This window comes from Falco cherrug, chromosome 1 (assembly GCF_023634085.1).
Source record: "Falco cherrug isolate bFalChe1 chromosome 1, bFalChe1.pri, whole genome shotgun sequence".
NCBI lineage: Eukaryota > Metazoa > Chordata > Aves > Falconiformes > Falconidae > Falco > Falco cherrug.
The window spans coordinates 37,802,861-37,816,927 of record NC_073697.1 but is presented as its reverse complement, the minus strand read 5'-3'; the positions used below and the strand labels follow the sequence as shown (position 1 = coordinate 37,816,927).

Below are 14,067 nucleotides of genomic sequence, written 5' to 3'. Positions count from 1 at the left end.
CATCCTGTAATTAGGCTGGCAGTTCTTAGGTTGGGTTTTTTTTGGTAAAGCTGAGATGATAGAGTGCTATAAAAATGAATATTTATTATTGATTCTCCTTTTGTGAAGATCAGATTTAGTGGTGATATTCTGTATTGGTATGTACCACAAAAAGCAAAAAAAAATTCAGGCTGTTGTTATGTTAAGCTTATATAACTAAGAATGGTAAGATTCAGTAGAATCTAGAAAGTAGATATGAATCTGTTTTCTTAAAGTTTTAAAGCGAAGATTGTCTTTGTGCTTTACAATTATTATCTCTTCATGTAGTTTTGTCTGTGTGTTTCTGCGTTTGTCCTTGCTTTCTTTCTTGTTTAAAGAATATTTGAGTGTGTCTCTTTCCTTCATGAATATTAATTTTATTTTGGAAGTAGCTGTGAATGGAAGTAGACTAAGCTTTACCTATGTATGTTTTTGGAAACTTTATTTTCTATTCCAGGAGTACCTGCTATGTAAAATCAAATGTTTTATTTTGTTTTTTAAACTCAAATAGCTTAAGCTGACAGTGTTCTTTTGTGACTTTATTTTTCTAAATATCACCTAAAAATTGAGCAAGATTCTTTCTCAGTAAACAACTGCCATAGGAGCAGTTCTGTTCCTTACATCAGTTAAGTTAGTTTCAGGTGGATTTTTGAATGCTACAGAGAATGATCTTCTGTGTATTTATTTTTCTAAGGTTAGCATATGTATTCCCTAATTTTTGACAGTTTGGGTTCTTGGGCATCCTTCAGACTTTTTGTGGTCTAAGCTGACTTGAGAAAGTTCAGGAAAGCTACTGTTTCACTCCTTTCCCATTCTGTATGTGGTTTCAAGTGTAAGATTTTTTTGAGCCTTTTTATGAAGAAATAGTCTGCTAGTGATCTAAAAATTGCAGTGAGAAATTCCTCACAATTTGTTCACTACTTCTTCAAACCTGGAGTTTGGAAGATGAGTAATGTTCTTATCTTGCTTAACTCTCTTCACATGACAGGCAAAATGAATAAATGGAGGCTAGGTATGCTGGGTCTGCATAAAATGGGAATGTAATTTTGATGCTAGTGGGACTGAGGATGAAAGAGTGGCCACAAGATGGTCTTTATTTTAAAACTGTTGTAAAAGTCAGATTGATTCTGAGCTCAATTCTTCTTGAAGGGCAGGTTTATTTAAAAAATAAAAAAATACACTGTATTATTTTAAATTAACATAATATGGGAGGTTTGGAATGAAGTGTTCAAAGCTGTTCTGGACTGCTTCCATCTTGTAGGCCATTCTGACATACCCCCATGTATGGAATATATGTGAAGATTTTGAGTGTGGGGAATGTTTCTGTCATCTACCTGTTCTTAAAGTGTGTGGTAGTTGGATACTTTTTTTAATAATATCATGTATATGGAATTCCTGACTATTGCATAACAAAATCAGTCTGGAAGGTTCTCGCTAGTTAAAAATGTTTTAAATCCTGTAAAAAATTTTGTAAAAATATTTGTAAAAATATTTTTAGCAAATGACTCTTCTGTTGCTATCACTGCATTTCCTCTACTGTAGAACACATTCTTATGTGTAAAGATTGTATTATTAATTTTAATGTCATCTGCTTTTGGTTTATGTCTGCATAGCACTTCTCACTAGATGTCCTCATGTAGGGTTTGCAAGAAGGTATGTGTGAGTTAGGGAACAGATGACTGTCTTTTAGCTCTTAGCTGTTAGTACTGAACAGAAAAATTGACTATTACACTGATTTTTAGGGAAGAGCTCTTCTGTTAAAATCAGTAATTGTGAGGTTTTATTGGTTTGGTTTATGAGGTTTTTTGGGTTTGTTTATTTTTAGTTTGGTTTTTGTTGTTGGTGGGTTCTTTGTGTGTTTACTTTCAACTATTTGAAGAAGGTTTGTAATCTGGAAGAGTATATTTAAGTTTTCATTCCACCCTCCCCTATGGGGAAATAACAAATTTAAGATGCCTTTGTTTCCTGCCACCCCTTTGAGATACAGGAAAGTGGTTTTACGTGTTTTTTATGGGACAACAGAGCACGTACCCAAGATTTACAGATTGCTCAGGTTGACTGACAACAAATGTCCTGTAAATCAGACTTCTTAGTGTCCTACTCTGTCTTCTCCAGAGAAATTTATCAGCACTGGAAGTGGTTTGCTCAGCTGACTCTTCTCTGCATGACCTTTTATATAGAGAGCTTGAAAGATAAGCAGGATGTGTGGTGTTTGAAAGCAGAGAAGTGCATGGGGTACTAGACTGTGCAGAAAACTGCAATAGCCTTATATGCTTTTTCTCCTACTAAAATAGCTGTTTCTGTGCTCATCTCCTTTACCAATGCTGTTCCTGCCTGCATTGTATTTAATTAGATCTTTCACAGTTCAATATAGCTGTATAGTGGTTACTTTCTTCCCTGTTCCTAGTCATAAGAGGTAAGACATGCTGCTTTAGCTGCCTGTTCTTTAGTTTTGTGGTTTTTGTTGGTGGCTTTGTCTTGTTTTCAGGTTTTTTGTTTAATTTTTTTAGTGCCAGAGGCTTCTCTGTTGACATAGTTTGCAGGAGAGTTTTGGTGGGTCACGACATCCTGGAAATACCTTAGTGATGGAAGTGTGAGAGGTTAGTTGCAACTTCTTCACTTTGCAGTCTTTTTGTAGAAGACTTGTTTATGTGACTTGACTCAAGTTCGTTGCCTGTTCCAAAGGCTTCCTGCATATAGCTTAGATTTTTCTTTTGCTTATTCTTACAGTGCATTACTGTGGGGTTTTTTTGGTTTTGTTTTGTTTTTCAAAGATAATCTGAAGCATTTTTGAGTCTGCTGAGGTATCTGGACTGGAGTCTGGATCAAGATGCTTCATAGAAATAAGTTAAAGGTAGTATCTTTAATGTTCACATTAATCCTTTGCAATCTCTCTTCAATTTTTACAGTAGTCTAGGTTGAAAAAAAGGCTTATTACTTAAATATTTACTGTAACTAGCATTTATGGGGGTTCTGGTGTAGGGTTTTTTGTTTGCTTTTCCAGGACACTAGGTTTGGCTAGCATTCAGCCAGTAGCTTTTTTTCCCTGTTTACAATTTCTCTTGAGTAACTTCCTTCTTTCCCCACTTGTCTTCTAGTACTCATTTGGATAGGGCAGGGAATCTGTGAAATGAATCTGATGTAAAATGGCAAGTTGGCTGGTTAGTTCTCTCTTCACAACTCTGCAGGCATTTGCAGCCTCTCTTGTATGAATGCCCTCTTCTAGTATCCACAAAGGATAATCTGCACCAGAGTGGGTCAGGCATGATACTCGTTCTCTTCTGGCTGTTGTAACCATAGCAAACTAATATTCCTTACTCTTCCTTTTCTTTATTGCTGTTGCCAGCAATCTGTTTCTGAGGAGGTGTCTGCTCTCTGTGTCCACGTCACTCCATTTTCTTCACTCAGGCAAGGCAGATGTCTTACCAGCTAACAGCATTTTGAGGTCACATGAGTGTACACGTGGAAGTTACCTTGAATGTTTAACACAGCTCAAGATAATGCATCCCTGACTTCGTATCCTAGTTTGTTAAACAAACATTTTTCTTAAAGGCACACAAAGAAACTTGTTGTTTGTTGACATAAGCTGTCCTGTCCTTACCTGCCCCCGTCCCCCCCGTCCCGTCCCCCCCCCCAAGTTGCAGGTAGTGGTGGACAACTTAGTAAAACTTAGTAACTGACATGCTCTCAAGAAGTAAACTTTTAGTCCAATGTGAAGTTTATTGAACAGTTAATAGCGTCCTCATGGTCTTAGTTTCCTGCATTCCTGCTTTTGCTGCATGCTGCTGTGAGGCAGTATCTGTAACACAGTGTCAGATGCAAAGCAGTTGGGGTGCTTGACTCTGGAAATTTAGAGAATTGATGTACAGTTCTTGGGAATCTTGGTTAAGGTCCTCAAAATGAATAGTTTTGGTATTAGAGCTTTTGTTTGACTGCTGGAGAGGTCTGTCAGTGGCAATGTCTGCGGCAGGATACATGTAGTGTTTCAAAACAAAAAGAGAAGGCCTGTAGTATCGTGCCTATCATGTAACTGCAGGCATGTATGTGCCAGAGGAGCTGGCATGTGGAATCATGTTTGTGGAGATATGATGCAGGGATTCTTCACAGTGTGCTTGGTCTGGCTCCGGAGAGTCTGTTGGTTTTGTTTGTCAGTTACTAATTGATGGAACTTCCCCTTCCACTGTAGTCTGAAAGTATTTTCTCAGTTACAGGAAGATTTAATATCTGTAATCCACTGTTCTGACATTTATCTAAAGTGATTTAAAAGGCATCCAAAGAGAGTGTTATTTCTCTTATTCTGAATAGCAGGTTTATAGTAAGATTAACTGAAGCTGTGCAGTTCAATATAAAGAAAATTGTATCTTTTTTTTAAAAAAGACATGTACAGTGTTCCACCTTTATACTGTAATAAATATTTCTGCTGAGAAAATTACAGGAAAATGTCTTGATTAGATGAAAAACCTGTGTATGGCTTCCAAACTGGGTACAACTAAAGACTAAGCTGACTTTAGCCATGCCTCAATATGCATCAAACCTAAGAAGAAATCATTAAAAAGAGAACTCACTACTCATGCCTCCTTAATTTGCATCTGTTAACACCATAGAGTCCATTCCCTCACTCAGTTAATTGCTTTTGCTAGTTGTGTTTCTGTCTGTGGTTTACAAGAGAGATACTTCTCACTTTTGCACACTAACGGTAAGGATCTTAAAGAGTTTTTGGAGCAGTTTGAATTTGAGTTTGGAGGCCTGGGCTTGACGCAAAAGTAGCGGTTGTTTTGAGGTCTAGATTTGCTGCCTCTCTGTTTTGATAAATTTAGAAACAACTTTTTGTGATTGCTAACTGAATGGTGATCTTTCTTCTTCTTAATTGTTCTCTCCTTTGTAGCAAAGATTACTAAATAAGTGGAAAAAGAACTACTAAAAAGAGTCAGTTATACAACAGGAGAACACAACAGACAAAAACTTAACATTGTGTTACAGGGGAATTTTTGTCTTGTGCTTTTTTTCTTCTAGTGCTGTTCCTATGGACAAGGCAGGAAAGTGTTCTGTCTCCTTGTAAAACTCATTAGAATGTAGAAAGTCAGATGAATGTAAAAGTAATAAAGATTTCACTCAAGCAGGAGGCCAGCTGGTAGATGAGTCTAGAATATAATTTCGTTGCATGAAGCAGGTGAAGGAAAGTGACCAATGATGCAGCAAGTGGAATCAATTCTAGGAAGTCCCAATTTCTCATTTCTGCTCTGTGTGTGGCTTCTGTTTATGATAGTACCCAACTGGTACTGACAGGGTGATACCAACAGGATTTTCTGTGAGCATAGTAATGAAATAGACTGGTTTTGATCTGACTTTTTTGGGGGCATGTTCTTTGTAGGTACTGTTTAATTGGAAATGCCAAAAATTACTGTGTGTGAGTGAAAAGTTAGTACCTGTTGAACAGTTTTAGGTGTACCTTCTGAATAAATTTAAAATTGATCTGATCTATTTGTGGAAAAAATGGAGATGCTTCCATTGTTTCCAGATACAAGCCACTGTGTTTTCAAATAGGATATGCTTCATAATATGGCAGTGTGAAATTTTTTGGCTGTCGGTTAAGAAACTTTCCACAGTGTCTGAAAAATGGTAGAAGATAAGATTTTTCACATAAAGATGAATGGAAAAAATGTATTTGAAGGGAGAGTATGTTTTAAATTGTAAATATTCAAAATACTTTTTTAAGGAAATGAGAATGAGTAGAGCCGAAGGGATCTGTCTTGCCCAATAGCAGATCTCTAGGGAAGAGTATTAAGAACCAAACAAGCATATGCACATCTCCAGAATGCACTCCTAGCCTCCAGCATTTCCACCAGAGGTGTCATCTTTAATAGCTTTTCATGATTTTTTTTTTGTCTTCTGTGACCTTGTTAGGCTGCTTTATGAACCATCACATACTTCTGCAAAGTGGCAAAGTATTCACCACTTCCATACATGCTGTGTGAAGAATCAGCCCTTTATTCTCTGCTTGTCACCTCACCTCTTTCATTATGACATGTAGGGACTATTGAAAACCAGCTGATGCTCTTCACCTTCTTCATGCCACTTGTGATTCTGCTGACATCTATTGTATTGTCTTCTATATTACACCTCTTCCAGACTGAAGAGCCATGGTTCATTTTGTTGCCCTGTAGAAGGAATGCTATTTTTCGCTCCGTTGTCACTGTGCTCTTTTGTAACCTTTTTCAGCTCTTCTATAATCCTTTTGAACTTCTGGCACTATGTAAAATATTTAAGGTGTGAATGAGCTGTGGATTTGTACAGGGGTTTAATGAAGTTCTCTCTCTTAACTGATAATTTTTGTATCAGATTAATCTGAGGACTGCTGGTGCAGGCTGAGCTCTTTCTTGTAACTTTATTAGTACATTTGTGAACAGTAGTAATGGGGTCAGAGCCTGTTGCTTTATAAGGTGAGATTGGTTCTGCTGCCTCATCACCATGTGACATTCATATTTACCTGTACAGAATTTTATGTCATCATCCAGCTGCACAATGCGGAGACTTCCTTCTGCAGCTACCCAGCAAACCTTGTTGCTTCATTTTTCACCGCTTCTTCTAGATAACTTAGAATGCTGAGCTGTTTGCCAGTATGGGAGAGCTGTGTCTGACCTCTACTAGTAACTCTTGATACTGGCCAATGAGTTTAGCTATACTTCACAAGGCTCAACAGCTGGGTAGCGGAGAGGGGTCTGAATTGGAAGTTCTGTTACCTCTTTTTATTGCTGCCAGCTGGCTGGAGGTTTACAGTGCATATAGCTTTGTATCAGTTACGGTGAATGTTTACAGAATTTGTGGATAGGTAGAGGAAAAAGGCTGTAAGGAAGAGATTTGGAGATGGACTGGGAGGTATCTTCTTTGCTTGGAGGGAATGAGACGTTTCTTATTACTGAAAAAATGCATGTTGAGCTGTTGTATGTTAATAAGAAGTGATGATATTTGAGAAATTATAAAGACAGAACTTCTTTGGATAAAGAAGAGTATGAAATCGAGATGTGATCATGTCTTGTCCTCCTTCCCACCCCAATCACCAAGTTACTTCTGTGGATTTAACTCTACAAGGCAAAGGAGGACTTGGCTTGAGTCTGTGAAAACTTGATGTATTAGTTTTATACTGAATGTGCAAAAGCACGTGTTGCTAATGCCTCGTTTTGTTTAAAAATAAAATAACCAAATAAAAGGCATATAGATAAGGGTTTTGAAAGCTTTGTGTAGACACAAAGATTTTGAAATGTTTTCCACTTCTAAATTTTCACTTTTCTGTGCAAAAGAATGAACAGCTGTTTGCACGGAACTATGGCTTTAGCCTGCCATCTGTTTCACTCCAAGCAGACACAGTACAAAGGTACCATGACTAAAGAAACTAATTTTTTAACCTTAAAACTGGCTGGATTTTGCACCAGCTCCATGGTACGATGCAAATTCATACGCATGGGGCATGTACATTCCAAACACCTGTGCTTCAAGTGAAATACTTGCATGATGATAACACTGAAATAAGGAGAGTGCAAGGAAGGGGGTAAGGAGACATCATTCCATTAAAAAAACAATAATGTGTAAAAGGTTCTGTATATAAAATGTTCTGTATTACTGCTACTTTATTTGTAAGTTGTAGTATTGTGACCTTAATATATTTTCCCCAAAGCATGAAATAGAATTGTTTTATTTGATATAAACTTCTCGGTATTTTTTTTGCATATTCAAATAGAAAGTAACTCATTTTCTTTGTATAGGTTATAAAGCAGCTAAATGGAGTCTGAGCAGCTGTTTCATAGAGGGTACTATCGAAACAGTTACAACAGTATAACTAGTGCAAGCAGCGATGAGGAGCTTTTAGATGGAGCAGGTGTAATTATGGACTTTCAGACCTCTGAAGATGACAATCTCTTGGATGGTGATGCATCGATTGGTAAGTTAATGTTAATTTCAGCTTAAGAAATTATCTGGGTTTTATTTTTGTGGTTTTGTGGGCATTGGATTTTTGGTTTGAGGCTTTTTGGTTTTTTTTCATAAACAGAACCAACCCTTTTTCATGACTAATTGCTGTTTCTCTTTGGTTAATCTGTCCTTCAGAGGGATGCTTTAAACCTGAAAGTGGCTGAAGGTTGTTCTGTGTGCTTGCTGAACTGTTAGATTGTGTGGGATGACTTCTGATACAAGGCAGTTACTTCTGGCAAATGACAATCTTTCTGTCAAGTAGGGAAAAGATGGCTATTCTGCAGCTATCTGATCTTTCTTGCTGCAGCAGGACTTTGGAAGTCGCACTGTCTTCATTATTTCTTTGGGGCAGAAGTTAACAGTCTCTTAATTGTTACTTCTAGAAATAGATTTATTTCTGCTTGATTCAGCTTCAGATCTGTAAAACAGGCAAAAAACCTTGTTAAGTAGAGGTGGTGTTAGAAGCAACAGAAAACGCCATAGGAGCTGAACTTTTGACTAGGTAAAAAGTTGCAAAGAAAACGTCCTACTGTGAGCACTGATAAAAGCACTGAAGTAATACAAAGCTTTTTTCCTTTCACTCCATTAACTGCTTTGTTAATTAAAAAGTGTTGACATTCTCTTAGCAGTGGTCAGAAATGGGACCAGGAGGGAAAGTAATTTCTGTCGAAGATATAGTAAACTTCATAAATCTATATTTTTGTCACTTCCTCTTACTTTGTTTGGTTTCAAGCTCAGCCTCAAGTCTTCTATCACCCATTCCTTCCCATTAACATTTAGGTGTCTGTCTTCCATGCAGAGTCTCTTCCTTCATGCATTTTCCCGTTGCCACACTTAGGAATTGGATGTTGGCATTGTACTAGATAGTTGTGTTGAATCATTATAAGCATCCTTCTCATCTGTATTCCTTTTGTCTGATTATATATGTCTTATTTAAATGATCTTATCCTTTAATCATCTCTTTATTAACATATTTTTGTTCTGTTGAGTCTAAGTACAGGTGAATTCACCATACAGAACCTGTCCCACCTCCTGAGGAAGGGCAGGACTATCCCGGTAACTGAAAGATCCCATGCTTGTCATCATTGCAGGCCCTCCAGAGCATGATGTGAATGCAGAGGCGTTACACCTAGCTCTGTGCTTTAGCTGGTGAACCCTGCCATAATCAGGAGCCCGGCTTAAACAGACAGATTCTGGTTTAAGTCTGTAGGACCAGAAGGATTTATGAACCTGGTTTCTTAGCAACATGAACAAAATGGCAATAATGTATCTGTACTTAAAATGATTGTGGAAATAATGTAGTCAAATTGAAAGCTGCATCATGCAGAATGTAGGCTTGGAGTACAAAGGAGCACAGTCATGAGCTTATCCGATCCGGGTAGGTTGCCATGGACAATAGTTTGTTCATCATAATTTTACAGGTTATGTAATGAAATACAGAATAACAGATTTAAAAAAAAAGAAGACCATGCAATGAGGAGAAAATGAAGGATTATAAAATTATCTTTTTTCCCACCTTTTTTTGGCTAACGAAAATTGCACTATAAACTGTACATATATTAGGCAGATAAAAAGCTAGCAATATGGAATTTCTAAAGGAACTGTAGTTTCCTCCCTCATTCAGAGGGCAGTTAGTTAATAGAAGATAGTAGGCTTGGTAAGTCCCTTGGCTGTTAGGACAGCAATTCTATAAAGCCTGCCCAATACTGCCATTCACATTACCACTCATGCTTAAGTACTCAACTGAGGCTTACAAAGCCATTGAGGCTGTTATTCAATGGTGAATAAATATGTCTTCAGTTGAAAGCATGTGGAATTAGGAAGAAAATAGGAAAGAATGCTAAAAATAGATTAGTATAATTAATATTATTAAGACCATTTATAGTCTTATTTATTAAGACTATTAATAATAATAAAACTACTTGTTTTACGTGGGAAATTCTCTTACATGGGACTAAACAAGTGAACTTAACTGAAACCAGTTTTCAGAAAGTCTTATCACCTAGACTTTTGGATTTCTTTAATAATTAAGTGATAGAGATTTGCCTTTTTAGTGTCACCTCTGATTTGCAATTTGAATGGATTTGTGTAGTCCCTTCTGGGGTTTTCAGCATTCTCTTAAAAACAATGCTGTACTACAATCTTGTTTCTCTTAACACCATCTGAGAGATGTATGTGAACTGTCCTTTACTGTGTCATCTGAGAAGAAAACAGAAATTGTGAATATGTAGTATTATATACTTAATGCATATATTTATATATGTATAGTAATTATATCGTGATTAATTATATGTAGAATGTCATGTGCCTGTTATGTTTTCCAGTAGCTGTTTTCTTTGCATAAATTTTAGACTTCTAGTGGCAGCATTATGGAGAAAAAGTACAATAGTGAAATTGTAAATTCTTTGAGCATAGTGTGTGTTAACATGCTAAATAATCAAATTGCTATGCATGTGGAGGCTTGGATGGCTTGCACCAGAGCTCTGCCTAGAAGGGATGCTGCCTGTCAGCTTTGATCAGAACTTGCTTTTGTTGCTTATCAAAACTGATCTCTTTGTAGTACTGAAGTTAGTGTTTTTTCTTGTTGATCTGCTGTCTAATGAGAAGTATGGTGACCTTACACTGATAACAGAAGTATCTGCCTCTTTGTATGGAGGATGTCTTACCAGTGCTTGTACGTGCACTGTACTTCATGTATGCAATCTGTGGAGATCATTTTCATCATGACTTATTTCTTATTTTTAGACTGTTTGCCCTGCTTCTTGCTAGGTCAATTTAAGCCATGTTTTACTTAAAGAACTGATAGCTTTGCAATGTTAATAGTTAAATCATATAAGCTAATATTTACTGGTTTAAATTTTATAGAAGTTCTATACTATTTAGCTTGTAAGAAGTTGTTACACTAGGATAGTTCATTAGGGTTCTGTCACTTGAATGGAGGAAGAAAATAATTATTTCTAAACAGAAGTGAAATCTCCAGTTTTGAAATATATTATCAGATTAATATTTTAACTGAGGAGTATGAATGAGAAGATTAAATATCTGATCCATTCTTTTTCTCTCAGCACTGGCTTCCCTTGCCTGTCTCTAAAAGTTCGAGACATAGTTCTTGGGTACGGGCTGAGCTTGAACGGTATAACAAGTCTCTTCAAATGTTCAAAATTTTTCCTGTTATGACTCTGGGTTAGCCAACTAGTGACGTGAAACAGAGGTCTCTCATATCATATAAACATTTCTCAAGTCTGAGTAAAATGACGGAGAGAGAGACCTGCATCAGTTTTCACTATTATTTTTTTTTTTAATATGAGTGTACAGGAAGCTCAGCAGGAGGGGGATTTTTGTAGTGTTGTCGGACTGCAAATTTTTCAAGATACCGATGGAAATCAGATGATTAAACCTTATTTGCAGTAAAAATTGTTTGCAAACAAATGATCTCACTGGTGTTTACACCTCAAGGTACTTTGATCTGTCTGTGGGAGTCTGGGTCCTGAATGAGCTTGGCATTCTTTTCAATAGCTATAGTGATGATTCTTGCTTCAGTTGAAGGCGCTTAGTTGCTTATATTGTGACTTCAGCGTGGAGACAGTTTACAGTCTGGCATATGGTGTTAACATAAAATTGGCAATAGTTAACCTTAATATGACAACCTGTAAACTGGTAATTCAAAAGCTGCTGCCACAGCTGCTACTACGTCCTTGCAGTGATAGCAGTGCCACTGAAAAAAAATAATATGCCAACGGGTCATGATGTAAAATGCTGGAGCTCTCCTAAACTGACCTTATTCATGAGTTGAAGTCCTTTGCCTAAAGTGAGAGACCAAACCAGTCCCTCTGCAGCACCCTAAATGCTGGCAGTAAATCTATGATATCGTGAACTAATATTATGGCACTATTTGAGAAACAGGATGTAACTTTCAGCACGTGCAGGTGGTTCTATATAATCAAGAAACATGTACCACATCAGAGGTTAATTATTCAAGCAAGATGTAGAGATAATTATCTTTTCCAGCAACACATGAATGTTCTTTCACATATATGCTCATTTCTATTTAGCTGTTGCAGTTTATAAAGAAAAGAAAGAATACAAAGAAAAGAATAAAATAACTTATTTCCTGTGTAAAGAACTTAAGTCCCTGTTATATTCTTCATGTGTGGAAGGAAGTTGCATTAGCAGATTCTTCCTGTTGTCCAGAGCTGATACGAAGAAGGGTGCTCAAAATCATTTTGCACCATTGACATAGTTTGTGTTTTCCATGCATGTGGTATAAAACTGACTTGACTGAACAATCATTATGACAGTTTGACATCTCTCTTTCCTAAGTTACATACGACCTATTTTCCAAGTTAGCAATATTTGCATTACAGGGCTTATTGTTATTCTAAAGTAAGGAATATATTTGCTCTCAAATGATGCCATACAAATTGAAGCATGAGACAACAGGACTTGCTCTGATCACAAGGGCAACAGTGAGTGAGGTACAGCTAGTTTATTTTTAATAGTTAAATTGTCAGTAACAGGTTATCATTGACTTTTTCCTGTTGGATTGTAGTTACAGTTGCAGACGTTTTGACTGTGTGCCATATTACTAATGCGGCTGAACACAGGATATCTGACAATTACAGAATCATGGGGGTGTTTTACTACTTTTTATTAGTAATGCATGAAGTTAATTTTGTCCTTCTGGAACATAAGTTGGTATACGTTATGCTTACATGGAGAACTGGCAAATTAGTAAAGTTCTTCCTTCAAGGATTTCAAAAGTACTGGCAGAAAACAAAAAAATTGACTACAAGATACTTAGGTTAAGGGGAAAAAGAAGTTTTTATCTTAGTTACTGGATGTCATTATTGAATGAGTGAGTTGCATCTGTTTGAAATGTCTTTTGCATCTGCTGTGGTCTAACACCAGCCAGAAACTAAGTACTACACAGCCACTTGCTCACTCCCTGCCCACCTCAAGGGATGGGGAGGAGAATCGGAAAAGAATATAAAACTTGAGGGTTGAGATAAGAACAATTTAATAATTAAAATAAAATAGGAGGAAAAAACCAAAACAATAAGAACAATAACAATTGTAATGAAAAGGAGGGAGATGGGGAGAGGAATAAAATCTGAAGGGAAGGGAGGAAAAAAAGTGATGCACAGTACAATTGCTTGCCACCCACTGACTGATGCCCAGCCAGTCCCCCAAGCAGCAGTCAACAGGCCCTGGCCAGCTCCGCCCAGATTATATACTGATCATGATGTCATATGGTATGGAATACCCCTTTGGCTAGTTCAGGCCAGCTGTCCTGGCTGTGCCCCCTCCCAATTTCTTGTGCCCCTCCAGCCCTCTTGCTAGCAGGGCCTGAGAAACTGAAAAGTCCTTGACTTAGTATAAATATAACCCAGCAACAACTACAAAGATCAGTGTCCTATCAGGGTTGTTCTCACACCAAATCCAAAACACAGCACTGTACCAGCTGCTAAGAAGAAAATTGACTCCATCCCAGCTGAAACCAGGACAGCATCTTACCTGTTCATCGTGATAGTGATTTTCTTGAACTCTGTATTATTTTTGAACATGATTATTGTCCAAAATGAAAATTCACTTGATACAGTTTTAGTTGAACAGTCTGTAATGGTGTTACAGTGTTAGTCTGAGCCTTCAGATTGTAGTTGGATTGGTGTGGCATTAGACTTTGAGGGATGTAAATCATGACAGTATGTATGTAGAGATTCAGTAACCAATTAATTTCTTGTTCTCTTAAATGTTTAAAAACAAATACTGACCATTTCAATTTTTTACAAATGCCACAGCCAGTTCTTTGAAAACTCGTTTATAGGATATGAGAATTGTGTTGGTTTTAGAACTTACCCTACCAACAGACCTTGAGTGGTCTCACTAGTCTCTCCTGCCAAAGTTGTATTTACAAATCTCGATTTCATCACTTTCCAAGACACATCAAGCTTATGCATTTCTAGCCTGATACTCTGGAAGATGGAATCATAATACTGTTAATTAATTCTTTCCTTTCTGGTATTATACAGTCTTGTTGGTTTCCTTCTGCAGCTCTGCTGAAGTGCTTAAAGCACACTGCTTTTG

General features: G+C 37.1%; 1 protein-coding gene across 5 annotated transcripts in view; it reads left to right on the top strand.

Annotated features, from left to right (window-relative positions):
• The window catches only part of CLCN3 (chloride voltage-gated channel 3), a 70,828-nt gene that overhangs the window by 7,059 nt on the left and 49,702 nt on the right, over positions 1 to 14,067 (top strand). For 4 of the 5 annotated variants that reach the window (XM_055701820.1, XM_055701830.1, XM_055701853.1 and 1 more), the window contains one exon: positions 7,779 to 7,954. The exons of the other annotated variant lie outside the window; for it this stretch is intronic. In XM_055701820.1, coding sequence (XP_055557795.1) covers positions 7,795 to 7,954 — 160 coding nt within the window. In that variant the 5' untranslated portion in view covers positions 7,779 to 7,794. The remainder of the gene's footprint in view (positions 1 to 7,778; positions 7,955 to 14,067) is intronic. 5 annotated transcript variants of the gene reach the window in all.